This window comes from Falco biarmicus, chromosome 4, assembly GCF_023638135.1.
Source record: "Falco biarmicus isolate bFalBia1 chromosome 4, bFalBia1.pri, whole genome shotgun sequence".
NCBI classification, from domain to species: domain Eukaryota; kingdom Metazoa; phylum Chordata; class Aves; order Falconiformes; family Falconidae; genus Falco; species Falco biarmicus.
Genome location: NC_079291.1, coordinates 74,541,220 through 74,567,735, shown reverse-complemented (window position 1 = coordinate 74,567,735; position 26,516 = coordinate 74,541,220). Strand labels below are relative to the sequence as shown.

The 26,516-nt window shown below is 65.6% G+C and overlaps 2 protein-coding genes across 3 annotated transcripts in view; one reads left to right on the top strand and one right to left on the bottom strand.

The window, feature by feature from the left end:
• The window catches only part of CORO7 (coronin 7), a 38,804-nt gene that overhangs the window by 7,019 nt on the left and 5,269 nt on the right, over window positions 1-26,516 (top strand). Inside the window, exons 6-9 of one of the 2 annotated variants that reach the window (XM_056335956.1) lie at window positions 209-285; window positions 1,765-1,815; window positions 10,663-10,749; window positions 10,996-11,078. In XM_056335956.1, the coding sequence (XP_056191931.1) occupies window positions 209-285; window positions 1,765-1,815; window positions 10,663-10,749; window positions 10,996-11,078 (298 nt within the window). Of the gene's footprint in view, window positions 1-208; window positions 286-1,764; window positions 1,816-10,154; window positions 10,222-10,662; window positions 10,750-10,995; window positions 11,079-26,516 lie in introns of those variants that run through there. The other variant, XM_056335957.1, reaches the window with a different exon arrangement.
• VASN (vasorin) lies at window positions 17,760-26,222 on the bottom strand. The gene is made up of 2 exons (XM_056335958.1): window positions 25,401-26,222; window positions 17,760-20,463 (listed from the first exon to the last, which is right to left on the bottom strand). Exon 2 carries the CDS (start codon window positions 20,451-20,453, stop codon window positions 18,441-18,443), a length of 2,013 nt encoding a protein of 670 aa, XP_056191933.1. The 5' UTR covers window positions 20,454-20,463; window positions 25,401-26,222; the 3' UTR covers window positions 17,760-18,440.

The following is a 26,516-nucleotide window of genomic DNA, read 5'->3' as shown; positions in this document are numbered from 1 at the left end:
GGATGCTCCCTGCACGGACGTAGCAGCGTCCCGGTGGGCCCATGGCCTCTGCTCTGGCTGCTGCCAGCCCTTTGGAAAGGCCAGATCGCTGCTCCGTGAGGAAGCGCTCACGGGAGGGAGGGAGAGCAATGGCTCCTGCCGGTACACCTGCCTCGTCCACGGGAGGGACCCCGCTTATCGCGGTCCTGAGCCTGCTTTCCGCCCGCAGCCCTGGACTCCCACGGGGACCAGCTGCAGAGCCTGGCCTGGAAGCGAGACGGCCGGCTCCTCGGCACCTCCTGCAAGGTGAGCGGCTCAATGGCCGGCCTGGCTGCGGCACGGCCGGGCGGCACCCTGCTCCTGAGGGGGGGGGGAGGGGGCGCGGGTCACGCGGTGACCCCGTTTTGGCGAGAAAAAGGCAGGAATGGGGTCAGCGCGCGGCGCCGGAGCCGCGGAGGGCGGCAGCACTAGATGGCGCCTGGCGCCCGGCAGCCGGCGGTGCAGGCAGCATGGCGGGCGGGCCGGGCTGGGCCAGCGGGACGGCTCAGCGGGCAGGGAGGGCGAGTGGCGGGGTGGCCCAGCGGGCCGGCTCAGCAGGCAGGGAGGGCGAGCGGCGGGGTGGCCCAGCGGGCCGGCTCAGCGGGCAGGGAGGGCGAGCGGCGGGGTGGCTCAGCGGGCAGGGAGGGCGAGCGGCGGGGTGGCCCAGCGGGCCGGCTCAGCGGGCAGGGAGGGCGAGCGGCGGGGTGGCCCAGCGGGCCAGCTCAGCGGGCAGGGAGGGCGAGCGGCGGGGTGGCCCAGCGGGCCAGCTCAGCGGGCAGGCAGGGCGAGCGGCGGGGTGGCCCAGCGGGCCAGCTCAGCGGGCCGGCCAGGCGGCAGGCGGGCCTCCGCGCCCAGTGTGGGCAGTGCGGGCGTACGGCCTGAGCAAGCGGCCTCCCCTCGGCGCCAGGTGTGCGGGGCCAAGCGTGCAGCGCAGCACCTGCCAGGCCCCCAGGCAGCGCACAGGGGCCGGGGGGCCGGGACCCAGCGTGCCAGCCCAGCTGGGCAAGCAGCCCAAGCCCACGGGTGGAGGAGCCCTCGCCCCCTGTGCGGAGGGCGGAGGCTGAGCGAGCAGGTGGGCCCAAGATGGAGCGTGCAGGCTGGGTGTGCAGGCGAAGCGAGCGATTGGAGCCCGTACCAAGTGTGCAGGCTGAGCGCAGGGGCTGTAACCCCAAGCCATGCCATCTGGGGTGCGGGTCTGCCTCCGAGCTGTGCCGTGTGGCCAATGAGGCCCGGTACAATACCGTGCCGTGCCATGGGGGTCTAGCTGGCACAACATGCGCTCACCAAATAGCACCCTGGCAGCAAGGCTGGCACTGGGGCACCTCCGTGCTGCCTCTGTGTCCCAGACTGCCCTTGCCGAAGGGCACCCCGCACCCTGTTTGGCTGTGGGGTACCAGACAGAAGAGAGGCTCCCTCCCCTGCCCATGGGTTGCTGGAGTGCTGGCAGGATGGTAACCAACGGTCAGGCTCCAGCTCTGGCTCTGTTTTCCCCTTCTCTGGGAGCAGTTTTGAGGGTGTGGGGGTCCTGGTGAGGCTGTAGGGGTCCTGGGGCTGCACCCCTGCCAGCAATGTGGGGCAGGACCTAGAGGACACTGAAAGCCTTCCATAGGGGCGGGCACTGCAGGCAGGAGAGTGATGGGCAGCAAGGAGGGGGGCTGCTTGCTCCAGTTTTCTGCCAAATACAGCCTGACATCCCACTAGCCACAGGGTCCTTAACCCTCCTCTGTTTTCTTTTTATCTCAAAAGGACAAGAATCTGCGGATCTTTGACCCTCGAGCCAGCCCAACTGCCTCCCAGGTACTGTCCCTCCCGGGTGTGCTGGGTGCCATGGTGCAGGCAGCCCTGCCCAGCCAGGGTGCCCACTGCCTGCTGTGGGGTGGGCTTTGGAGCTCCAAACTGTCCCAGCCCTAGCACGGCTTGGGAGAGGCCCCAGCGGCAACGCGGTGGAGGGGCTGAGGGCAGGGGGAACAGGGCTGCCTCATCCTACACCCCGGTGGGCTTCAGCATTGGATACCTCTGCCCTCCCCCCAGGTCGGCGAGCTCCCCCAGTGCAGTGGCATGCTGCTGCTGGGGCTGTCTGCCTGCGGGCAGTGATCCAGCACCCTGCAGGCGGTGATCCCAAGCACCATGGGCAGGAGGGCTGCGGTGGGGCTGCAGGCTCCCGGGCTCCGTGCCACTGTGTGGGAGCTGGGCAAAAGGCTCTTGGGGATGAGGACCTGCAAAGGGTGATGGCTGGGTGGCTGGATCCGCACAGCTCAGCAAATAGCAGCCATTAGGAAATAAGTAGAGGACTTAAGCCTTGACATCGAGTTTAAACAGCCTCTTATTAGAGGTTTCCTGTGGCTTGAGGGCTCTGGCTGCCGGCGACTGCCAGCCCTCACTGCAGAAGGGGCTGGAAGCCTTTGGGAGGGGAGGGATGCAGCGGAGAGCAGGGCGAGATGGCTGCAGTGAGCTCTGCTGCTCCTTGTGCCTCTCTTGCCACCGGTGTGCACATACCCATGGGCTCCAGGCACTGATGGCCTGTGGTGCCTGTGCTCAGGCACAGCAGTAGCCCTGGGCAGTGACCGGAGGAGCTGGTGCTCTTGGCAGTATGCTGCATTGGGACCCTCCAGTTGCCTCTGCATGGAGCCCAGGTGCTGAGCTCCTGTAAGGTGCTTTCTGCAGGTACGTGTGGTGCCCTGACCTTTCAGGCAGCCTTATAAATACAGCACCACAACATATAAATATAAACCCAACGGATGCACGTGCAAACAAGCCAGGGCAAAGGGCTCCCAGCCCTCAAGTGGCCCCTGTGACGTTCCCCTGCTCTGGGTGCCACTTGGTGTGGATGGAAGGTACCAGTGTCTGCTCCCAAATTCATCCTGCGCCTATCCACCGACAGCCCCAGGCGCTGCTCCCTTCCCCGCCTGCCCCCTGCTTCTCCCCCTGCCAGACCTGTCAGCTTGTATAATGGCGTTTCGGCAAAGCTGTGAGCGCGATGGGCTCGAGCCAAGTCTCCTGGGGAGGGTGGACTCTGTCTCGCTGAGCTATTAAAAATAACGTGTGAATGATGGTGGCTGTTCAAAGCAGGCAGCTCACTTCCCTCCACTGCCGTCTGATCCAGCCCGGGGCCAGCATTCGGGGTTTGCCAAGAGAAATATGCACCTTCTCTGCCGCGGCCGAGCACTGCCGTGCCGTAGCCCTAACCCCAGCCAGCTGAGAATTGATGAAGATGTTTAGTCTTGGAGAAGTACTGTGCTGAAGGGGAAAACTTTAAAATGCCATAAATCCTCTAGAAGTTTGTGCAGGGCTTGCTTAGCCAAGAGGAATAGCACTCCCGTGTTCTGTTTTTTCTTTTTTCCCCGGCTGCTGGAGGGCCGGGTTATTTGGAAAGGCTCCTTCTCCCCTGGGCCAGCGTAGTTACAAAACCGGGTGATGCTGGGGCCGCCGTGCAGTGCCAGCACCTCGTGAGCTCCTGGCTTTGAAGTTGCCTAGTTTTTCACAGCAGTGAGCAAGGTGAGCAGCGCGATGAGTTTTCCAGCTGGGCTGGCCCCTGCAGCACCGCGGGCTGGGTTTCCTCAGCAGCAGGCCAAGGTCTTGGGCTCAGGCTCGGCACTGCTGCTGGCTCACCCCCGTCCCTTTGCAGCACACGGTGCCGAAGCCAGCTTCGACAGAAAGCTGTTTCTCTGGCTGGTTTTCTTAATTTGCCACACCTGCTTCATTAAGCCATTCCTTCTTTTAGAGCAGGGGGAGAAGGGTGAAAAGGAGCTAAAATAAGAGCCTCGGGGAGGAGGGGTCACCAAGTGATGTTTGATGCTGCTGTCAGGTCTCACGGATGCAGCACACATGGGGCTGGGGACCGAGGACGGGTGGCAAGGAGGGTAACTGGCAGGCTGCCTGCACTCCGTGGCAGTGCCCCTGGCGGGGGCCTGAGCCCCCCAGTCCCAGCTATGTCCGTGGCAGCTATTTTGAGCACATCCAGTAGTAGGCAGGATCACATGACACAGCAAGAGTGGCAGGGCTGGGGTCTGGCTGACCCCACAGGGTGCCCAGTACGTACACAAGGCCATGGTTTCCCTTGGGAGAGCAGTGGCCTCATCCTGCTTCACCCCCAGCCTCTCATTGCTGCGTCTGGACTGGAGCAGGGAGCTGCAACTTCAGCAGCCCCTTTGCGAGCATTAGGGCTGTGCTTGCACCCCATTGCTGCTCAGTGTGCCTCCTTGGTGCCCCTAAACTGGCAGTGGAGATGCCGGAGCCACCCCTTTGCTGCAGCGGGTCCTGCTGTGCCTCCCTGTGCAGCTGCAACTCCCCCTGCCTGGCTGGGGCTGGGGCTGAGTGCTGCTGTCCTGGAGGGGTCCTGTGAGTCCCAATCTCTGCCTCATCCCCTCCCAAGGCCGCACTGCCCTGGCTGCAGCCTGCCCTCCCCTCCCATGGCTGCTGATGCTCGCCCTCCTTGCCTTGACTCTCTTGCTGGAAGCGAGTCACATCCTCTTCCTCATGGCTTTGGCTCTGCCAGGGCTCAGTGCTTTGCTGCTCCCGCCCTCACCCACCCTGCAATGTGGGGCAAACCCCACAAAACTTCCCTCCCACATCCCCCTGGGACGTGCCCTTGGGGTGCATCATGCACTGGCGTGAGGGGACAGGGGACAGAGTACTGAGCAGGGGGGTCGGGGCACTGGGAGGGTGCCCATACCCCGGCTGATGCCCCACGTGGGTCACCAGGACCAGTGCAGGGCAGGGATTTGGGTATGGCATGGGTTACTAGGATGGCATCTCTGCTTGCCCACGCCCCTGGCCAGCCTCTCCTCTGGGTCCTGAGCTTCCCCTCCCTGAGGCTGGCAGGGGCAAAACACTGCCTGCACAGTGGGCCGGGGTCTTGCATGTCCTCTCAAGCAGTGCTCTCCAAAGCGAGGTGCACACGGCAACCCGTGAGGGTGCAGGGAGAAAATACTAGACCTTCAGCTGTACATGCATATCATTGTATGCATCAATCAACCTATATCTGCTGGGGGTGCATCCTCAAAAATATTTACTGACAGGCATGTGCTATCAAAAACACTTGCAGACACTGCTGGAAAGAAGCTGGTGGCTCATGGGGGCAGAAAGCTGCTACGTGGGAGGGACTGTCCTGCGCTGTGCGGGCAGCGTGGCTGCACGTGTGCTTGTGCCCCAGTTTGGTGCAGCAGAGCTGTGTCCAGCGGACACGGCATCACTCCCAGCCGGCAGCATGCGGAGCCGATGGGCCACATCCCGCCCCCGCACGCTGTGTGCATCTGGCCGGCACCTGGCTCCCATTACAGGGCCGGGGTGGGTGCCGTCGGCGCTGGGCTGCGGGGCTGCCGCCGAGCGCGGCCAGTGTGGGATGGAGGAGAGCTGGCTTCGTTCTCACGAGAAACTTCCTCCGCCGGCATTTCAGCAGGACCGGGGGCGAGGGAACGGCCATGCGCACCGGGCGAGTGCACGCTCCTGCTCACGTTTTAATGAACTCTGGTTTAGTGGTGGGACCGGAGCTGAGGGCGCCTGGGGACAGCCAGGAGGGTGTCCCCATGGGTTTGGCCCTGCTGTGGGTTTGTCCCTCCACCTGGTGGGCTATGCTGGGGCAGAGCTCAGGGCCTGGGAGCACATGGGGCTCACAGCCCTGCAAGCACACCCAGTGTGGGGCAGGACTGTGCTGTCCCGCTGAGGCTGGGGGTGCCCCAGCCCTGCCTGTGGCCCCAGGGGTAGGAGAGGGACTCCAGCCCCTCTCCCAAGCTGTAGCCACCATCCCATGGGCCACATCAACCCCTGCCACGGTGGGAGAGTATGGCAGGGAGAGGGTCTCCATGGGAAGCACGGCCGTGGTAGCGGGGCGATGCTGTGGTAAGGGCGATATCCAGGCTGGAGTGACCCATCCATACCCACAGCTAGGACCCCACGAATCCCTACGTGTCACCTCTGCCCAGTATCTGGCTGCCAGTCTGGGGCTGGCTGGGGACTGCTTGCTGGGGGAAGGCGCATCAGGACATAGAGAGACTTTTAGCCTTCTTCCCCCCCACCCCATCAGCGTGGTATCCCACGCTGGGGTCACCCCGGGGGTACCTGACTCCCAGCCTCAGCAGCGGCTTCCTCCAGGCTGGGGGAAGGTCTGCAGCATCCCACATTCCCAAGGAGACCGTGGGAAGCTTTGAAAAAGTTGGCCTGGCTCTGGGCTGCCTATTTATAGCACCGTGCGCTCGGCGCTCTCATGCTTCTGTTCCCCAGCGTAGCTGCACGGGACTGTTTATATTTCCTCTGCTCTGCTTCCCCCTCGGCCGTCCTTCCCAGGAATGCCGCTTGGTATGGCAGACATGGGGAAGTCAAGGAGGATTCGGGATGAGCCAGCAGCATCGCAAGGGATGTGGGTGCACAGGGGCACCGGCTTGCCCTCACCTGGGTGCCCTTCCCTCGCACTGGGGACAGCCCTGCTGGCGCAGCAGGGTGCAGGTCCCTGCCTCGCTCACCTGGGGCTCCAGCACGGCACTGCAGGAGCCCTCGGCTTGCTGCCCAACCTGGGGTGCCGGGGAGGCTCATGCTCAAGAGGGCAAAGGCGTTTTGGGGATTTGGTAACGGCCTCATGGCAGAGCTTGCAGGGACAGTGGCTGCAAGAAGAGATGTGGGAGAGGAGGAATGGGTGCTGATGGGTGCTGCAGTCTGACCAGCCCGTGTGGCCAGCGAGTCTCCCCTCACCTTCCCCGGGGAGGGAGCTGTGCTCCCAGCCCGACCCCATGCCGGGGCATCAGTGCTGAGGTGGGAGCCTCCGCAGCCATAGGGCTGTCCCGGTGGGAACCCGCTCCCCTTCCTGCCCTTGCTGGGCCAGCAGCATCCCCTGGGACATCGCACTGGCCTCGTCGAGGGCAGGAGGGCCTGGATCCCCTGGGACATCACACTGGCCTCATCAAGGGCAGGAGAGGCCGGACCTAGGCTGGGGGCTGTGCTGGTGGGGGGGAGGGAGAGGCAGAGCCTGCACGGCACTGATGGTGCCCAGCTCCCCAGGGGCACTGCAGTGATGCTGCCCTGTCCCTGGGATCAGGAAGGCAGCACAGGCAGGAGGGGGCTCACCCTGCTCTGCCCCACCATGACACAGATGCCTCACACCCAGCAGTGGGCAGGGGCCAGTGCTGGCAGCGTGATGGCTACCAGAGCATCGCCACTGCCATGTGTGGTGGCTGGGATCCCTGGGGACAGGTGGCAGCTCCTGGTCTCCCCGAGTTCTGAGCAGAGATCAGGAGCAGGGTTGGCTTGGAAGAGGCTGCTCTGCTCTCCTGACCACCTCTGGAGTAACTGAGATTTGGCAATGGAGGGAGATCGTTCACGTTCTGGTGCCAGAGCAGGATGCGGTGCCATGGTTAGCCCCCTCGGCTCCCCAGGGAGCCGTTCTTCCTGCCCTCTGCAACTTTATGGGGTTTGGAGGGAGCCACGGCTTCCCCCATGTGCATGGACCCGTGCCTTTGGTACAGGGAGGAGGCGTCTGTCCCCAGAGCCCATGGCAGTGCCCCGGTCTGGGGGGACCCCCTCCCTCCTGCCCTGGCACCCACCAGCAGACGGATGGCTCAACCTGGCCCTGGTGCCTCCTGTGCCCACGCAGGACCCTCTGCTGGGGTTGCTTCCCACAGGGGTAAGATTCTTGTGGTCTGCTAGCCATGCTCATGGTCTGCTAGCCACAGGCAGGGCTGAGCTGTCCTGGCCCCTGCCAGCCACAGGGTCTCTGCCAAGGGCAGAGCTGTGACCCCCGCAGCCACCTCCCACCCATCCAGCCCCACGGCTCTGCCCTGGGCTCCCCACCTCCAGCTCGCCTTGCTGTGCATCCTGGCTGAGGGTAGCGGCTCCCACGGAGCCAGGGATCACCAGGGATCACCCCGGCACCGCAGCAGTATTTGCTTTGTGTTGGGCTCTCCCAGGCAGCCGAGGAGCTGAAGGCGGTTGCTCCCCGTGGGCAGCTGTTACCAGCTCACCCAGCCCTGCCGCAGCATCGCTGCCAACAGCTGTGTCCGACGGGCCAGCCCCCCCGCAGCCCCCTGCGTCCTGCAGCCGAGTGCTCCGGGCTGCACGGGGAGCGCTGTGCGTACTGGTGCTGTACCCAGCCTGTGCTGGGAGGGATGTGTTGAGATGGGGAGAGGGACAGCGCTGGGAAACCCTCCCCATGCAGCTGATCCAGCTCTGAGGAGGGAGCACGAGCTCCCTCCAGCCTGGGCTGCCTGAAACCAGCTGGGCTGCACCCGTGCAATGGGCTGGAGGAGGCTGGGCTGCCTCGTCTGGCGTGGCTGGGGAGCTGGGAGGCCTCCTCGGCTCCCCATGTGCTGGCCTGGCACTGGTGGGCTCTGCTCAGCCTGCCAGGGGGGTGAGCAGCTCAGGAGGGATGCCTGGCCCTCAGGCTGCTGCTGGTCCCCGGCTCCAGGGGCACGGTGGGGTCCCAGCATCACCCCAGGCTGGATGCCAGAGTCTGTGCCCAGCCCCAGGGACCCGCAGCAGCCCCACGGCTGCCCCGGGGCTCCCTGCTGACCGAACCACACCAGTGTCTACTGTTGGTGCCAGGTCACACAGCCCCATCTCTGCCAAGACTCTCAGCACCGAGGGAGAGGACACGGTGTGGGAGGTCCTCAGGGACCAACCCCCCTGCCAGGTCTGACTGCCATCTGGGCCCATACACTCGCCTCTGGCAACGTTGACACAGCCGGGTGCCTGAGCCACCACCAAAAGCGGAGCAGCCCAGCCCCAGCCCTGGCCTCCCCACATACTTGCTGCCATACGTACTGCTCAGCCAGGATGGAACTAATGCGGAAAACATGGCCCATGCGCCGCAGCCAGCACAACGTGGGCTGGGAGCAACAGCAGCATTGCCCTGCCCTCTGCCAGCCGTGCCGCCCGCCCTGGGGTCTGCCACTCGCCACCACCTCTGGGGTGCTGTGCTGGGTGGCCCAGGGGACCAGCCGTGCACGGGAGGCGGTGGAGCTGGCGCCGCTGGCTATCGAATCCCCAGCTGTTGAGTTTTGGATGCCACGGCCGCATGGCTCAGGTGCAGAAGTACTCTTCTGGCCGACAAGCAGGCTGGCCTCGGCTCCTGGGGTTTCCATCCCTCTTGGCACCGATCATGGGATGTGTTCCCTTCTCCAGGCCCTCCCCCTCCCCAGGAGCCAGCTCCTGTGTTAGTGTGTTGGAGGTGGGGGACGGGCCCCTCCTGCCCCACATCCTGCCCCGCGGCTGGGAGCGCTGGGCTCGGCTTGGCCAGCATTGCTGCTTCCAAATGAGCTGTGCTGGCTGGAGAGTGCCGTGTTTGTGCTGGCAGGGAGACGTGCGTGCTGGAGCCAGGGGGAGGATGAGCTTGGCACCGTGTGCCTTCTCCCGCCCTGGCTGTGGGTCTCTCCGGAGAGCAGGCATCCCTCTGGGTCTGGTGGCCAGTACTGGAAGAGGCTGCTCCCGGTGGGGTGTCTCTGGTGGGAGAGTGGGAGGTACGGCACCTCTACAGACCCTCGCCAGCCCGCCGTGGTGGCAGAGCCTCGCTGGCAGGCACAGTGTAGTTGTGACCCGGTGGTGCGCAGTGTTCACACCAAGGGGGATGCAGCTCACGGGACACAGCTCCTCCGGCACCGCGTCAGCATGGACGTGCCAACCCGGGGGGCTGTGGACATGTGGGCACCCTCCTGTGCCCACCCCATCCCTCCTGCCCCCACGCCAAGTCCAGCTGCCCTGCACGGAGGTGCCGGAAGCGCCACGCTGCGTTTAGCTCTGGCAGAGTCCTCTGCTTTTCCATGCCAGCTCTGAAATCGTTAGCAGTCTTTTATTGGTGCTTTGCAAACAAGAGCGAGGGGGCTGCGAGCACTGCCTGCGCCGTGGGGTGAGTGCTGGCTGCCGGCTCCCACTGGGATGCTGGGAACCACAGGACCCATCTGGGGGCCACGTGGGAACCGGCAAGGAGCTGCCACCAGCCCCATGGTGACTCTTTCCCTCCCATCCTGGGCAGAGCGGCACCAGGGCCTGTGGGGAGACCAGCCTGGAGATGGTGGGCAGGTCGAGGCGCTGATGTGGGCTGGGGGCGTCCCAGCCCCGGGGGGAGCCCAGGGCAGAGGTGGAGCAGGACTGCAGGGGCTCAGGGCAGTGTGGGGAGCGCAGCTGGGCTCAGTTTGCCATGTGTTTTGGTAGCATCCGGACACACAGCTCCTGCAGCCGGGATTCAGCACGGATTGAGAGCCTGGGGATGCAGCCAGGGAAGTAAGTCCCTCTGTCACTATGGCCACAGCCAAGCCTCTTCCCGTGCCTGCCAGCACGGAACAGCTTCCTCGCAGCACAATGGCCCCCGAGCCCCCTCACAGGGTGTGGGGAGAGCCCTGAGGGGCCAGGGAGCTGTCCTGTGCCCCTTCACGCTCACGTTACTTGCTGTCACCCTCCGCTCCTCGCCGGGAGCCAGGCCAGCCGCTCCACAATGCAACCACACCGGCACAGGATTGGGGCTGAGGACTGTCACCGCTTGCAGGCTGTCCCCACTGCACTGTCACCGTGGGCATCTCTCAGCGGAGTTGGGAGCCAGCACTTGGCTCCGTGTGCTTGGCCCCAGGGTGGTTCACAGCCACTGCCGGTGAAATGTGCATCCCACGTGGCATGCCTGGCATGGCTGGTGGCAATGCTGACAGCTGTGTCTCCTGTGCCTTGCAGAGTGTCCTGGGACACAAGAACAACAAGGACTCCCGGCTGCTCTGGATGGGCTCCAGCAATTGCCTCATCTCCATCGGGTTCAGCCAGGTACAGTCCTCACCCGGAAGGTGGCCCTGGCACCACCGGGATGTCCCAGCCCCACTCCCTGTGGCAGCTGTGCCAGGACCCAAGGTGCTTTTTGGATGGCCTGTCCCCCATGAAAGCAGGCGGTCCCCTCCACAAGTGACCTGGCCCTTGCTGGGGATGGAGGGAGGCTGGCTGGTGAAGGAGGTGGTGCTGCAGGGCTGGCCGGGCAGCCCTGGTGCCACCAACGTTGTGTCTGTGCCCCTGCAGATGCGGGAGCGGGAGGTGAAGCTGTGGGACACACGGCGGTTCGGCGAGGCGATGCTCACCATGGCACTGGACACCTCACCCGGGTAGGGATGGGGACTCACCACAAGGCAGGAGGACGGGCAGTGGGGACACAGGGTGGTGCAGCAGGGACGCCGTGGTCAGACACCCACGTGGAGCACAGTGGCAGAGCAGGAGGCGGCGGAGAGCTCCTGGCACCGGCACTGCTCAGCCACAGAGCTGGGGACAAGGCTGGGGATGGCATGGTCACATCCCCGGCACTATTTGGGTGCCATGGGGTGGTGGCAGTGCTGGGGATGGTGCGGAGGTGTCCCCAGCAGCACTGAGGTGGGACGGGTGCTCTGTGGCACTGTGACGGGTGCTGGCACTGCTGGGGACAGCACAGCAGTGTCTGAGGTGGCTGTAAGCTGGGAGGGTGCGTGCACTGGGGTAGCACAAGACGCTATGTGTGAGCCAATCCCTTCGGCTCTGCCCATGTGCTGGAGCAGCTCAGCCCCAACCACCCGCTCCTGGTGGCGCCGTGGTGATTTGTGCCATGGTGCTGTGGTGGCTGCCCAGCCAGCCGTGGCCAGGCCGGCGGCAGAGCCAGGCTCACCGGGCCTCCCTTGGGGAAGTGGAAGAGGAGCTTCTGCAGCTGTAAAGGGTCAGCGCCCCTTGGTAAGGCGCGATGGAGCTGTCTCCCATCTGCAGGGCACGGCAGAGGTGGGGAACGCTCTGGTCAGACCCAGCCTGGCCTCTCCCATGCTGCCCTGCGAGCTGGCTTAGTGTTGCGGTGCGGACAAGGCAACAGGACAGGGAGGAGGAGGCAGTGCCTTCATCCCACCAGGGTGATGGGGGTTTGGGGCAAGGCCCTTGCCGGGCTGTGCTGGAAGCTGCCGGCTCTCCCCAGAGCTGCTGGCAAAGCACAGGGACACCGGGAGCCTCGCTGCACGCCGGGCAGGCTCTGTGGTGGGCCAGCATGCTGGAGCAGGCTGGGTGGTCGGCAGCCGCTGGGTGCCGATACGAGGCCTCTGGCAAGGAGCTGAGTGAGCCGTGACAGCGGGGCCAGCCCTTGGCCACCGTGCCGGCTGCCCCCGCGCCACCGTGTCAGCTCTGAGCCGGCAGCCGGGGCTGACAGGAGGGGAGAGCATCGGCTGCGGGGATGGTGGGGAGGTGCTGGCACGGTGGCCGGGGGAGCAGCCCCAGGTGGGAGCAGGCAGGGAAGCTGCCGCAGCATCCCTCACCCTCTTGTGAACTCCCGGGGTGAGCAGCCCGCGGCTCTCCTGCTCGCCAGCCCTGCCGGCACAAAGGGCAAAGGGAGCCGCCGGGTGGCCATGTCCAGCCTCAGCGACCAGCCATCATTAGAGTCCAGAGTGAACACTCCCAAAGGAGGCCAGGGCACACAGCATGCTGCAAGGGGACACTTTGGGGGTCCCTTACTGCTGCCAGAGGAGAATCCAGTGGGAATTACCCCAAATCCTGCTGCTTCACGCACCCTGCGTGCATGGGCCTCCCCGCCGGCGCTGGGCCGGGGCGAGCCAGCCCGGCTAAATTGGATGCAGACGCCAGGCTGTGCTCAGCCCCCTCTGCGCAGGCTGGAGTTATTTTGGCTGCTGGGTTTATCGGCCGCCAGGAATGCGGCTGGCAGGCGCTGCCTGCACGTCACGCTGGGCCTCTGCCGGCTTGCGGCTGCGTGGCGATACGGAGAGGGGCTGGGGGCAGGGGGGTGAGCGGGAACCCCCCTGTGCCGGGGAGCCGCCAAGGAGCAGGAGGTGCTTTTTTTAGGCCAGGAATGGCTGCGCTTCCAGCCCCAACCACTCCCCACCATAAATCTCACAAAGATGACAAATGGTGGAGGGGGATTTGGGCTGGCTCCCAGCAGCGGTGCCGAGTGGGGGCTGTGCTCTCCCTGCGGCAAAGCCATCCTGACCGGGGGCCAGCGGGGTGCGGTGCTCAGGAGCCCCGGTGCTGTGGCTAGGGCAGGGGCGCAGTGTTGGGGGGGACCAGGTCCCCCCAGAGGCAGTGCCCGAACTGAGCTGCTGGTGCAGGGGGGTTGCTGGGTGCTGCTGCTGCAGGAACAGCAGTCTGGCACCCCAGGGATGGTGGAGCAGCTGGGGGTGCTCGTCGTGGATCTCCGGTGTGGCGGTGGGAGCCCAGCATGGGGCATGGGGGACTGTGCAGCAGTGCAGCGGTGCGGTGCAGGCCATGCTGCGAACCGCGCGTGGGGAGCTGGGCACAGCGGCAGCAGCTCATTGAGGCTCTTTGAGGAAGCAATCAGTGGGCGGGCAGGAAACTCATACCATTCATTACTGACACCCGGCCGGCAGGAAGGGGACCCCCGTCCCCACCGTGTCCGCACCGCATCCCCACCACGCCCTGCCACGGGGGCCCATGCCCACCAAGATGGCCATGTGTCCCAGGCACCATGTGGCACCCCGGAGTGGGGCCGTGGCATGCCCCAAGGTGGGGGACACCCCCAGCGTGCACCATATCCCATGGGGTGGCTGCACCCCGGCCCAGCATCCATGGAGGGAGAGGACAGGGATGTGCCATTCACCCCCACATCAGAAAGTGCATTTTGGGGGTCCCCCATCCCAAATCCTGAGCAGGCAAGATCTTTGCGACCACATAAACCTGATTTTCAAAGCACCCCGGTTGTGCCGGGGCTGTGCTCAGGAGCTGATCCCCGGCCAGTGCCCAAACCCCTGAGGGAGCGGGTGGCAGGAGGCGCAGGTGTCCCCAGCCTCTCTGTGCCATGGTCCTCAGCATGCCGCCTTCGGGTACCTGCCGTTCCCTTCAATCCAGGTTTTGTCTTCCTCCCTGGCCCCCTTTAATTAGATCAAGGAGCAGCAGGGCAGGAGCCAGGAAGGGGCCTCAATAGGTTATTGTTGCCCTAAATTGCAACCAGCACCGGCGGGGTTGGGTTACTGGCTCCAACTCGGGGTCAGCGACCAGACCCCACTGCCGTGCGCCCGGCAGCCAGCGCCGTGCTGCCCAGGGATGGGGCCATCACCATGCCAGGGCTGGTGAGAACAGCAGCTCCCTTGTGTCACCATGTCTTTTGGTGTCCCAAAAATGTCCCCATGGAGGCTGGGGGTGCACACTCACCGAGCAGGGGGGCGGGCAGCCTCCTGCCCATGCCACGGCTGGCTCAAGGCTGAGGGTGGGTTGGCAGGGCTGAGGGCACTGTGTCTGCAGATGTCCTGGGGAGCCATGTCCCTGTGGCATGTGCCAGCGCAGGGCAGGTCTCCACAGGGCAGGACAGTGGTGGGGATGGCCAGGTGCCCTCCGCCCTTCACGGTGCAAAGTCCACCAGAGCTGGGAGGTGCTGAAGCCAGGACCTGCCGGCAGCGGGCAGCCAGCACGCCAGGATGTTTGTGGAGGAATTTGGGGCTGTTTGGCTCCCCCAGCGCTGGAGCAGGGCCTGGAGGGGCCTGGGTGGTTCCCCAGGGATGCTGCCCAGGGATGCTCAGCTGCCCGCTGGCCACTGCCCCTGCCCCAGCCAAGCCCTGTGGCTGAGATGGCTCGTGGGGGCTGGGCTTCAGCCCCAGCTCTCAAGGGCACCAAGGCACAGGACCCCACCAAGGCACGTGTCCCCGCTGTCATCCTGCCACCTCTTCTCAGTCACCACCTGTAATGGGGCCTTGATGGCCAGTCCTGCTCCCATCCCACCTGGCCCCGATGCCAGTGCACTGCTTCTTCCTGGGACTTAGCAGCCCTTTTGGGTCATGCTGGGTGTTTTGGGGGTCTCTGGCAACACCCACCCTAGTGGTCAGGTCTCCATGGCAGAGCCCTGAGCAGCACTGGCCCATGCCCATCCCCCTGCAGACCCCTGCCCTCACCCCCTCCTCCCACAGGTGTCCAGGCCGGTGGCTGCTTGCCATAAGCGGGGCAGGGCCTTTTCCTGCTGCTCCCACTTGGCTGCCAACCTCAGACACGAGGAGGGGGAGAGACCACCCCATCAGGTGCCACCCCCACAGTGGGACCCATCCCCGTGGGGTGAGATGCTCATGGGCAGCCGTACGAAGGAGTTAACGCCAGGGTGGCCACCCAGCCCCGCCGCCTGCCCCGGTAATTACGCCGTGTAAAAATAGCTCTGTGCACACACGGGGTGCTGGGGTGGGAAGGCAGCGAGCGGCTGCAGCGCCGAAATCGCTCCCAGATGGGCCACGGCCTTGGCCCACCAGCAGCTCTGCAGCCAGCCGGCGCTCCCGGCCCCAGCCTCCCAGCTTTCCAGGAAGCCGGCGGGATTTCTGCCTCTCCACAAGCTCTTCCTGGCAGCCGAGATGCTTCGCGGCAGCGTGTGGGGCTGCGGGACGGGCACACGCCTGCCTTGCCCCAGGGGAGCGGGGATGGGGACCCTCGGCATCCTGCACCGAGGCAGCGCGTCCCCCTGGGGCTCTGCTCTGGCTGTGGGGGCCTGGGGGACCCCGGGGACCAGGCGTTGGTTTCCATGGTGGGGCTGGGGGTGTTTCTCTGAAGGCCAGAGACCTCCAGACTTGCAGCCGTCGTGGTGCAGGCAAGATGGTGCCCGTGCTGGGCAGGGCTGGGCCAGTGCTGGGGCAGCAGGACTTGCCCTGGTGAAGCCGGTGGCTCCTTGTTGCAGCTTCCCACCGAGACCCCCCATCCTGCCAGCGGCTTCTGGCCGGGGCTCTCGGTTACCAGCCCCGCCAGGCTGCATAGTGAGAGGGTTATTTTTTTGAGTTCATTTCAGGGGGTTTTGCAATCCTTCCCCAGCGCTGATTCAGCGGGGAGGAATTAGCAGCGCCGCATGATGTGCCGCTCGGAGCAGCTCCTGGTGCGCGCCGGGGCTGGCGGTGGCCACAGGGACTTTTGCGCTTGGGTTTGGGAAGTGTGGGGGCTGGAAGGGCACTTTTTGGCCACGGCCAAGCTCCTGCAGAGCCACCTGGGTGCAGCTGTGGGTGTCGAGCCCCAAAGGATGCCAAGCACTGGCCACAGCATCCCCAAACCCCTCCGTGCCAAGGCTGAGCCCCGCTGCCCCTTTGTGCTGCTGCAGCCCCCTCCCCATGTGGCTGCAGTTGGCAGCAGCCCAGCCCCAGCCTGGCCCCCTCCCCACATCTCCCGGCTGGCACCTGGCCCTGCCGTGCCACCACGAGAACCCTGGCACAGGGCTCCCCGGCTGCGCTGCACCTGCCAAAGCCGAGCCCCTGCTTTGCTCCCGCCATGCCGGGGCAGCCAGTGTGGCATCTCTAACGCAGATGTGGTCACTTTGGAGCTGCTGGAAGTCCCCCAGGAGCGACGTGATGTGCTGAGGGGTCGTGGGGGCCCTGGGCACCCACCTGGCGCGTGGGGGGCTCCCTGCAAACCTCCAGTTTGCAAGTGGGGAAAACACCTTTGCTAACAAAGGGAAGGGCACATCATGAAGCCAAGCAGCAGGAGGGAAAGCGAGGGGCCAGGAGGGGGCTTAAGTGCCCTTGCAAGGTCCCTGCTGCCCAGTGCCGGCGGCGAGGGGACACGCAAGGACTGACCCCATGCCCAGCCAGGCTTGGGGGCTACAGCAGCCGCCGGCCAGAGGCACCCAGCACGAGGCCGCAGCTCCGCCGGGGACTTTTCTTCTCTCCTCCTCGCGGGGCTGGAAAATATACAAAGCTCGCAGTGAAAATATTTACACAGCAGCAATTTTTAGAGGAATTTGGGATGTTAATTTGAAAAATCTGTGGGGAGAGGACCACAATGGGCCCTTTGAGTGGGCAAGCGTGGCCATCGCACCGACCCGCCCGCGCCGGCAAGGGGCCCCTCCTGCCACTGCGCCGGCCCTAATGGGAGCCAGCCCTGCCGGAAGCCCACCTGGGAGCCGGGGGGCTGCGCCAGACGGCCCCCACTGCCGCCCCATGCCCCTAATTGCATCCAGAGCCGCTCGCTCCCGCCAGCAGCCCCGGGCGAGCGGGACCCGGGCGCTGGTGGGGTCAGGGCCGTACCCTGCGGCCGAGCGGTGCCTCCCGCCGGGCTGCCAGGGCCGGCGTGGCCAGCACGGCATGGCGGTGACCCTCGGCTCTGCTGGCGGCAGCCGCCGCGCTTCAGCCCGCTTTTGCTCATTCTCTCCAAATCAAACATACCTCAGCGGGCAGGGCCCCAACCTGGAAAATTCCAGCCCAAAAGATAAAGGATTGGAAAACGATTAAAACCAGAGGGTTGGAGCAGAAACTACTTGGCAGCAGGAATCTGCCGAGCGCCGGCTCCCAGCCCTCCCCGCCGGGGCCAGCGCATGAAATCGGCTGTTCCTGGGGCTGGGTGGTGGGGGGCTCAGTGCGGGGGCCCCAAGCCTTGGCTCTGGCTGCAGCACCCCGCCCCCCCCCCCCCCAATCTGGGGTGAAGCAAGCTGGCTGACACTTACCACGGGCCCTTCAGGGGTCCCAGTGCCACCGGGGGTGACATTCGGAGGTTACGGAGGTTGGGCTGGGCTGTTTGTCCCGCAGCTGGCCCCGGAGCCATCTGGCAGGCAGGGAGGGATGAAGTAAGGCTGGATGATGTGCAGGGCAGGGGCTGATTGGAAACCCATGGCCTGTTTTGGGAACACCTCCTCAGCGCCCGCGGTGGGGGACAGCGCTGTGGGGGTGATGCCTCCCCTGCGCCGCTGCCCAGAGTCAGGAAAACTCCCCCCTCCATCGCCCTGACTCATCCCGGCGCTCGCCAACAACAACGGGAGGACACGGCTGGCCTTCCCGCTCCTCCACAGGGAACAGGCCGAGCTGCCCGCACCCCGGGGTGAGATGGGCAGTGCCTGCAAAAGCGCTCAAGGCTGTGCAGAGGTTTTCATTGTTGTTATTTTTTTGGGGTTGTTTTTTTTTTTTTTTTTTTTTTTTGTTACAAAAAGACACCCTTCTGGTCTGCCTTACAAAAGAGATGTACACAAACCTGTACTAGGAAAAAAAAACAAAAATGTTTTCCCAGAAGAAATGGGAAATAACCGTGTATAAATATTCTCTTCGAGTTCTTAAAGCTTCAATTCCCGGTTTGCCTGCTTGGCGCTTCCTTCGGCCCAGGGGTCCCGAGGGTCCCAGAACCTCGGCCGGGCCTTATTCCTCACATCAGCTTCCAGGGAGTCGAGAGTCACGGGCCATGCTCTGCTAAAGGACCCTTGTTACCAGCACGTGGACATCCCTTAGCCGAGTCACTGGCAGCTTTCTTTTTAGCAGTGGCTAAAAAAAGCCCACCCAAACCCCAAATTAAAAACCCAACCCCTCTCTCTCACTACCCACGTTCTACGCAGAGTCACAGAAATCAAGGCACTGAACGGTAAAATTAGTGTCTCCTCCCGAAGCGTGGCAGCCTCTCAGAAATTGCACGTTATGGGTTTGGGGTTTTTCTGCCTTAATTCAGTTAACTCCTCACCTTCCTCGCCCCAGCGCTGCCGTTGGAGCTTGACCCTTGTCTTAACCCTTGTCTGTCTGGGGCTCCCCTTGCCCCGCAGCCCTGTCGTGCCTGGCTCAGAAATAGGAGGGTTTGAGCCCCGGGGTGTTGTTGTTGCTGGGGTAGTGCGACTGCATGAGTGGGACCTCGCACTCGGAGCCACCAGAAAGCATTGCTGCCTCTGGCACCTTGTGGCCGTGGCTGTTCAAATCCCCATTTTCCAGGCAGGCTTTTACCCCTTCCAGCTCCAGTGGGCTGGCATCCACGCCAGTGCCAGTGTGCGCCTTCGCCCGGCGGTGCCGGCGGTAGTACATGCCAACGGTCACCACCACCACCAGCAGCAGCACAGCGGCCAGTGCGGGGACAATCATCAGGGTGAGGTTGCTGTCCTTGCTCTGGGTGACAGGGGAGTGCTGCTGGTGGCTCACTGGCAAGGTCTGCACCTCGGCGCAGTGCTCCTCCTTGGAGACCTTCTCCCCCAGGGGCCCGATGCAGATGCGGTAGGTGCAGTTGGGCTTCAGCGCCCGCACTGTGTACTCAGAGAGCGAAGCCGGCAAACGCAGCATCACCGGCCGCTTGTCCAGCCCGGAGAGGTTTCGGTAGCTCAAGCGGATGCCCTTCAGCTGCGCTTTGGACTGGACGTAGTTCTGCAGGTCGACTTTAAGGGAGGTGCTGCTGACCTGCGCGATGCTGATCCGCCGGCTGGGTGGCGGGGCCGGCGTGTTTGGGGCTGGCGTCGTCCCCCTCACCTCCACCTCGCAGTACACCCCGGCGAAGCCCACCGGGCACAGGCACTGCAGGTAGTTTAGGGCACCCAGGTGGCAGGTGCCGCCGTTCAGACACGTGCGAGGGGGACAGATGGGCGGCAGGGGGCTGGTGGGGGCCAGGGTGCCGCTGAAGGGCACCGGCGTGGAGCTGCCCTGGGGAGCCCTGGCCCCCGGGGTGGGAGCGGCAGTGCTGGGCTGCGGTGCCAGGCGGCTGCTGGTGGGGAGCGGCACAGGTGGCGGCAGCGTGGTGGTGCGTGGCGTGGTGGGGGGGGTGGTGGTGGTGGGGCAGCCAAAGTCAGCGTACTGCAGGTGGTGGAGGAGCTTGCCAGAGTTTTTTGGGGGGAAGTGGCAGCGTGTCTCCTCAGGCCGCCGGAGGACCACGCTGCTGGCATTGACCCACTGCACCAGCCAGCTCATCTGGCAGATGCAGTTGAAGGGGTTGCCGGCGGCTGTCACGGTCCGCAGCCTGGGGAAGAATCTGGAGAAATCCCGAGGGATGGTGTTGATGTTGAGGTTGCTGATGTCCAGCTCCTGGAGGTTGTGAAGGTTGTGGAAGTCCTCTGCTGGCAGCTGGGAGATGCGGGCATTGCCAGCCAGGCTGAGCTTGGTGAGGCTCCCCAGCCGCCGCAGCACCGCCGGGACACGCTCCAGCAGGTTGTCGGAGACATCCAGCTCGTGGAGGTTGTTCTGGGCCTGGAAGAGCTCCTCGTTTAAGCTCGTCAGGCCCAGACCTGCAATCTTCAGGGACTCAATGTTGACAGCATGGAAGGCCCCTGGTGCAATAGTGGGGATCTTGTTCCAGCTGATGTCCAGCAGCAGGAGGTTGGGCAGGTCGAGGGGTGGCACGGCCCAGAGCTGGTTGTTCTGCAGCTTCAGCTCCAGCAGGTTCTCCAGTGTGTCAAAGGCAGCAGCATGGATGTGCTGGATCCTGTTCTTCTGCAGGTAGAGCCGCTCCAGCAGCCGCAGCCCATGGAAGGTCTCGTTAGTGATCTCCTGCAGCTGGTTGGAGGACAGGTCCAAGTTGACAAGCTCCGTCAGGGGCTGGAAGATGTTTTTCTGGATGCTGGTGATCTTGTTTTGTGAGAGGTCCAAGAGCTGGAGGGTGGGCAGGCCCGCAAAGCTGTCCTCACTGAGCATCGTGATGCCATTCTCAAAGACATAGAGGGAGAGGGTGTTGGGGGGCAGCCCCTGGGGCACGGTCTGGCCCCGTCTGGCCGCACACAGGATGGTCTTGGGGTCTTGGCACTGGCAGCCTGCGGGACATGCCCCAGCCAGCTCCCTGGGGGCCAAGAGAAGCAGCGTGCAAAGGATCAACTGGTTCATGGTGTCAGCTCTGCGGAAGAGAGAAACCCAGCCAGGGTCAGGGGCAGGGCCCAGCAGGGGGGAGCTCTGGGCGGGCAGGGCTGTGGGGTGCCTCAGACCCCCAGCTGCTACCGCTGCACCCCTGCTGGGGGGAGAGCCATCTCCCCGTGCCCTGCCTGGGACCCTCCAGCCCCGGGGGGACTGCCCAGGGAGTGGGAGAGTCCCCACCACATTCCTGCCTCCTCTGCGCTGCCACAGCCTGCAACAGAGCTGGTGACAGGGAAGCCCCACGCCGGCTGCCCACCCCAGCTCCACGCTCTCTCCCTCCCTGGACCCCCAAGATATAGGGACGTGGTACCTTTGCGCACCCCAGGCTCTGCCACCAGACGTGTCCCGCCAGCTTTGGCCAGGTCTCTCGGGGCTACCTGCGGTGGGGCACCGAGACCCCCAGTACCTCCCGGCGGCTCTCGGCAGGGTGCAAGTCAAACACAGGGATGCAGAGGGAGCGTGGCTCTGCCTAGGAGCCCGGGGAGGGGGTGGGAGCCTGGCCGGCCTTCCCGAGCTCCCAGCTCGGCTTAACCCTTTGCTGGTGCCGCCGTCCCGGCACAGCGTCTGCTCCTGCCCGGATCGGATCGCCGGCAGCAGCGATCCCGCTCGGGGATGGGGGCACACGGCGTGGTCCCCACCATGGGGTGCCCGAGCACAGGCTGCAGGACCAAAGGAGCTGGGTGCTCCCTGCCCCATGGGTCGCCCCTGTGCCCTGCAGTGTCCCACAGAGTCCAGGGGGCTCGTACTCACCCCTGAGCTGGCTCCTGTCCCCTGAGATCCGTGGGTCACCTTGCTGTTCCCTGCCAATGCTGGCACCCTGGGGACTTTGCACAGCACGCTGGGCTGCGTCCTTGTCCCTTGGGGACAGTGGGGATGGAAGGGGGGATGCTCTTGGGGTGAGCAAGGCTCACCAGGGTGACCCCCGCCGCCGTCACAGCTGGCTGTGCCCCACAGGGCTGGCTCCTCTCTCAACCCCTTCAGCCCTTTTAATGACACTCCTAATTAGCACAGGCTGGGCCGAGGACCAGCCATCTCCTGCCACCCCATCTCAGGGGATGTGGGGGTGGCGGAGCTGGGTCCCCAGGCAGGGAAGAGGCAAACCCCACCAGGCTGCCCGAGGTGGGGGTGCTGCCGGCATCCCGCTCCGCTAGCCCCTTCCCCAGCCCCAGCCCTGCCACCTCCTCCCCGGCTCAGGGCTGGTTCGTGGCTGCAGGCAAACACCCTCCCTGCGGCTCACAGGGGCCTCCACCGTGTGCGAGGGGCTGCTGGGTCGCACGTGCTGCCTGCCCTGGCCACCCCTCCGCTGTGGGGGGCCCTGTCCCGGTCACACCGGCGGTGACAGGACACCAAGTCCTGCACCAGGAGGGTCTGGACCCGTTCTGTGCCCCAGGCCAGCAGAGCCCCCCGTGCCTCGGGGGCACCGGTGCCCACCCACAGCCCGATGGGGTTAACGCAGCGGCAGGTTCTGACCTTGCCTCTTCCCCGGGCAGCCCCCCCAGGGTGGGGTGCACCCGAGGGTGGGGTGCGCCCTTGCTGCTGGGCAGGGTCACCACAACTGACTGAGTCACTTGGCCCGCATGGCCCTGCCCTGCCGTGACCTGTGCCGTCAGCCCCCCACCCCCCCAGTGCTGAGGAGCTGCGCTGTATCCAGGGGGTCACCGCCACCCAGTCCCCTCCCTGGCACCCCCAGCTCAGCCCCCAACCACCGCTAGGTCCTGCTGCACCCCCACATCATGGCCAGGCTGTCGGTGCCCGGGATGAGGACAGAGTAGAGCCAAGAAAGCATCATGGAGAGCTCACGGAGCACTTTGTGGGGCTCAGGGGGCTGGGGGCAGCCCTGGCACCCCCCGCCACCCTGCCAGCGCTCCAGGTGGCTCCGGCAGCCAGAGGATGCTGGCTGGCAGGCAAAGGCTGCCAGGGCGCAGGGTGCCGGTGTACCAGCAGTGCCAGGCCACCCGGGTGAGCAGTGCCGGAGCGTGGCCAGGCCTGCGGGAGGCTGGCGAGGCCAGGGCTGGTTTTGCAATGCCAGGGTCGGGTTTCGCTGACGTGTCCCGTGCCGCAACCAGCTGCTGACTCCAAGTCTCTCCAGTCCCTTTAATTATACTGGCATTTCCTCCCCGCCTGCCAGGCTCCCCGCTTTGGGCAGGTTCGGCCGGCCCAGCCATGGCCGTGCATCCCCGCCTCGCCACGAGCGCCGGGCAGGCTGGCACGGTTGCTCCACCCGCACGCCTCCGCCACCTCTCCCTCGGCATCACCCCGCTCCGCCGGCACACGCCAGCATCCCGCCCGCGCACCGCCTCCCTGCTGACACCGTTGTAAGGGTTAACCCAGCCCCAGCTCGCTGGGGTGCTCACCCCTCTGAAACAGGGGGGACAGGGGAACAGCTTCCCCGCATCCAGGGGGGGTCCCCGAGGGTGGAGAGGGGCCCCCAGTTCTGCTGGAGGTGTTGGGACCGCCCTGCCAGCGGCCTGCTGCTGCCTTGGCTGGGCTCCCCCGCGCCTGCACCGCAGATATTTGCCGAATTATTCATATTTTCCGGCTGCGGGGAGGATCTGGGCTCAGATTCCCCCAGTCCCAGCTCAGCCTTTCCCTGCCAGCCTGCTGGGGTGGGAGTGTTGTGTGTCCCCCCCCTCCCTGCCTGCAGCCCCCTGGCCAGGCTGTACCACTGCCTGCCCAGGGTGAGGGACTCTGCCAGGGACACCCCACTTCACACCTGCCACACGTTTTATGGACGAGGCCAATGCTGTCCCTATGCCACAGGGTGACACCTGTGCAGGACGGGCCAGAGGAGCCCTCCCAGGGGTCCCTGCCTTTCCGCGCTGCTCAGGGACATGGCTGCTCCCCCCAGGGAACGCAGCACAGCCAGGATGTCCCTTCCCGCACCGGCAAGCAAGGCTCTGCAGTCGAACAAAGCCACCGTTGTTGCCGGCAGGCCGGTAGGCTGCCTCCTCAGCCGGCGGGCACCAGTGCGGGCAGGACAGGGGCCCTGCACGAAGCTGGACCCTGCGTGTGTTCCTGTCACCACAGGGAGGGACACTGTGTCTTCACCGGGCGGGATGCAGGCACTGCTCCCCTCCCTTACGCCCCCCCCAACCAAACCCATGTCAGCACATTGTCCCCAAGACCCAACCAGGGGGATGCAGGATTAAGCCCTTAATCCTCCTCCCCTTCAACCCACCCTGCACCACCGCAGCTCCCACCTCCTCCTGGGCTCCCCTCCCTATTTAATTAAAGTTTCCGCAGCAGCCCCGGAGGAATGCAGGCCTGGTTATTGCATTCCCCAGGGCACTCGCCAGCCCCTCTGGAACACTCCTGCCCCTTTGACCCGGCCGCGCTCCCCGGCTCAGGTGCCGGCAAGGAGGAAAAACCAGCAGAGCTGCTTTACTGGCAGCCAAACCGCCTCCGGAGGAGCCCGAACCCCAGCAGAGGTTGGGAGGAGGCCGGCGATGGTGCCACGCGTGGCCCCGGCAGCACAGGCAGATTCCTACGGCGTGACTGAGGCGGTCGCGGCTGTCCCCGAGCGTTTCCTCCTGCCGCGTCCCACCGGCAGAGCCAGCCGGGCAAGCAGCGCTTGCGTCAGGGCCACCCGGGCAGGCCAGCCGGCCTTGGCGTGGCACAGGGAAAAACAGTCATTATTGTCATCCTTGACGGCGGCACTGCCCAGCACCGTGTGGGCAGCAGCATGGCCCCGGCTGGGTCAGGCCAGTCCAGCTGCCCCGGTCCCAGCGGGATGAGACCTGCCAGCATGGGGCACGTTGGCAAGAGCCTGTATGGGGGGGACATGACATGAGTGGGGGTTTTTGGTTGGGGAAAGGGGTCTTGGAACTGAGGCATCTCTGCTGGGATGTGCTGGCTCTTGTGACAGCTGCCGACCCAGGAGGGGAGCTGGGCATGGAAAGGGTCACTTACCCCACCGTGGCCCAAGTCACACCTAGAGAGGGTGACAGCAGCTGGCACCCCCTCAGCACATGCCAGGTGACAATGAAGCACACGGGGAGCACTGCTGGCAGCAGGAGAAGAGGTGGGGTATCCCTGCCAGCCAGCAGCCAGGCTGGCCGGTGGCCCTGCTGGCACCCGTCCCTCTGTGCCAGCTGGGGGGAAAACCCTTGCTGGCACCGCCCGGGGACTCTGCTCAGCACCACGGCAGGTCAGTGACCCGGGATGCTGGCCCTTGAGGACAGGCAGGGTGAAGGCAGCCAAACCCCACCCCAGCCGAGCCCTCTGCCGATGAGGGTGGTGGACACGGCTGCCAGCAGCTCCCACCTCTGCCTGACCCCACAGGGCGAGCCCTGCCGCCACGTCTGCCAGGGCAGGCCAAGCACAGGATGGGCCCAGGACCACAGCGGGGTCCTGCAGCCCTCCTGCTGCCAGGGTGGGTCACAGCCACGCAGCCACAGCTGGAAGGAGCTGAGCTCCACACTACCCCCAGCCACATCCCCTCCCATTCCTGGGACAGCAGCAGCACCAGGCCAAGGTCCCCAGGCCAGACCCCAGCACATCCCATGGCATAACAGGCACAGGCAGGGGACAGGGGACCAGGGTCCCTGCCCACACCCTCACCACCCCAGCCAAGTTGCCACCAGCCTGGGCAGGGAACAGCAGGTGCCCCATGGCCCGGCCAAGGCCTGGCAGGGAGCACAGCACGACCCTCACCGAGGCCTGCAAGCAAGGCACTGGCCCCGGGTGCCCTGCCTGCAGCCAAGCCCCGGGTGCCACCTTGCCACCCGCGGGGGGCTGCCAGCCCCGGTGCCCCGCTGCTCAGCCGAGGCCCTCCGGGCCCCTCAAGCCCCACCACCGCCCCGAATCCCCCCGGGGGGCCCAGCAGAGCTCACTCCCGCCCGTAGGCCGCCGCCCCCCGAGCCCCCGGCCCCGTGGGGAGGGCAGGGCACGGGCACCGGCGCCCGGTACCGCGGGACTCACCGGGCCGGGCCGGGGCGGTCAGTCCATGGCGGCAGCAGCCAGCGGCCGGGCAGACGCTCCCCTCTGCCGGCGCCGGGCGCGGGGGGCGGCTTTAAAGCGGTGGGGCGGAGCCTGAGCTCCCGCCGCCTTCCTATTGGCTGTGGGGGAGGAGGGGTGGGGCGCGGCTGCCCCGGAGGCTCCGCCCCCCCGCGCACCTGGGGCCCGACACGGGGCGGGACCCCCGGGACCCCCAGCGTCCCAGCGCCCCTGCTGCGCCTGTGGGGGCCCTGTAGGTATCTCCCTCGTATGCACAGCGCCCCTGGCACCGCCGTAACACCAGGGGCTGGGTGCCCTAGGCACCCCCTGGGACCCCCATACCCAGTGTGCGGGGGACCCCAGCCCCAGTGTGCCCCGGCATCCGCAGAACCCCTGCCACCACCTGCTGGGGGCAGGAGGGACAGCGGGGGGCCCTCGCAGGGCTGCCCCCATGGCCCGGTGATGGCAGAGCTGTGCTGCAGGACAGCAGTCCCGGTTCGGCACCATGGGGACAGCACGGGGACAGCCAGACACCCAGGGTGTCCTTGTCCCAGCCCTAGGCCCCGGCGGTAGTGGAAGTGCTGGTGACGGTGACCGCAGCTGGGCAGGGAACCCTGCCCTGGCAATCTTTGCCTACATCGTGCCAACAGTCCCAGGGCAGGACTGTGCTGCACCAGCTGGGGCTGTCCCCTGTGCCATCCTGTGGCACCACCGGGGTGTCCCTGCCATGGGGACCTGCTGGGGCAGGAGCATGGCACAACCTTGTTTTCACCGTATGGTGTAAAGGGCTGGCACGGCACGGCACGGCACAGCTCTCTCCCCTCAGCAAGGCCACAGAAATGTCAAAAGTAACAGATTGTCCCTTTGTTCTCTGCCTGCCGAGCTCCCTCCGGCCCTGCCAGGGAAGGCAGTGGCGGCTCCGTGCTCCTCGTCACCACCAGCCCCTGCAGCCACCAAGCATTCCCTGTCACAGTCCCCTCCGAGCATCCCCGCGGTCATTGTCCCTCCGCTCACTGAGCGCTCCCCCAGCCATGGTCCCCTGCAGCCACCGAGCACCCCCTGGGCCGCAGGCTGGGACAGGGTGCAGGACATGGCCATGGC

What these genes read in the sequence shown, in the direction of transcription:
- VASN (XM_056335958.1), bottom strand. Translation starts at nt 20,453, where the DNA reads ATGAACCAGTTGATCCTTTGCACGCTGCTTCTCTTGGCCCCCAGGGAG.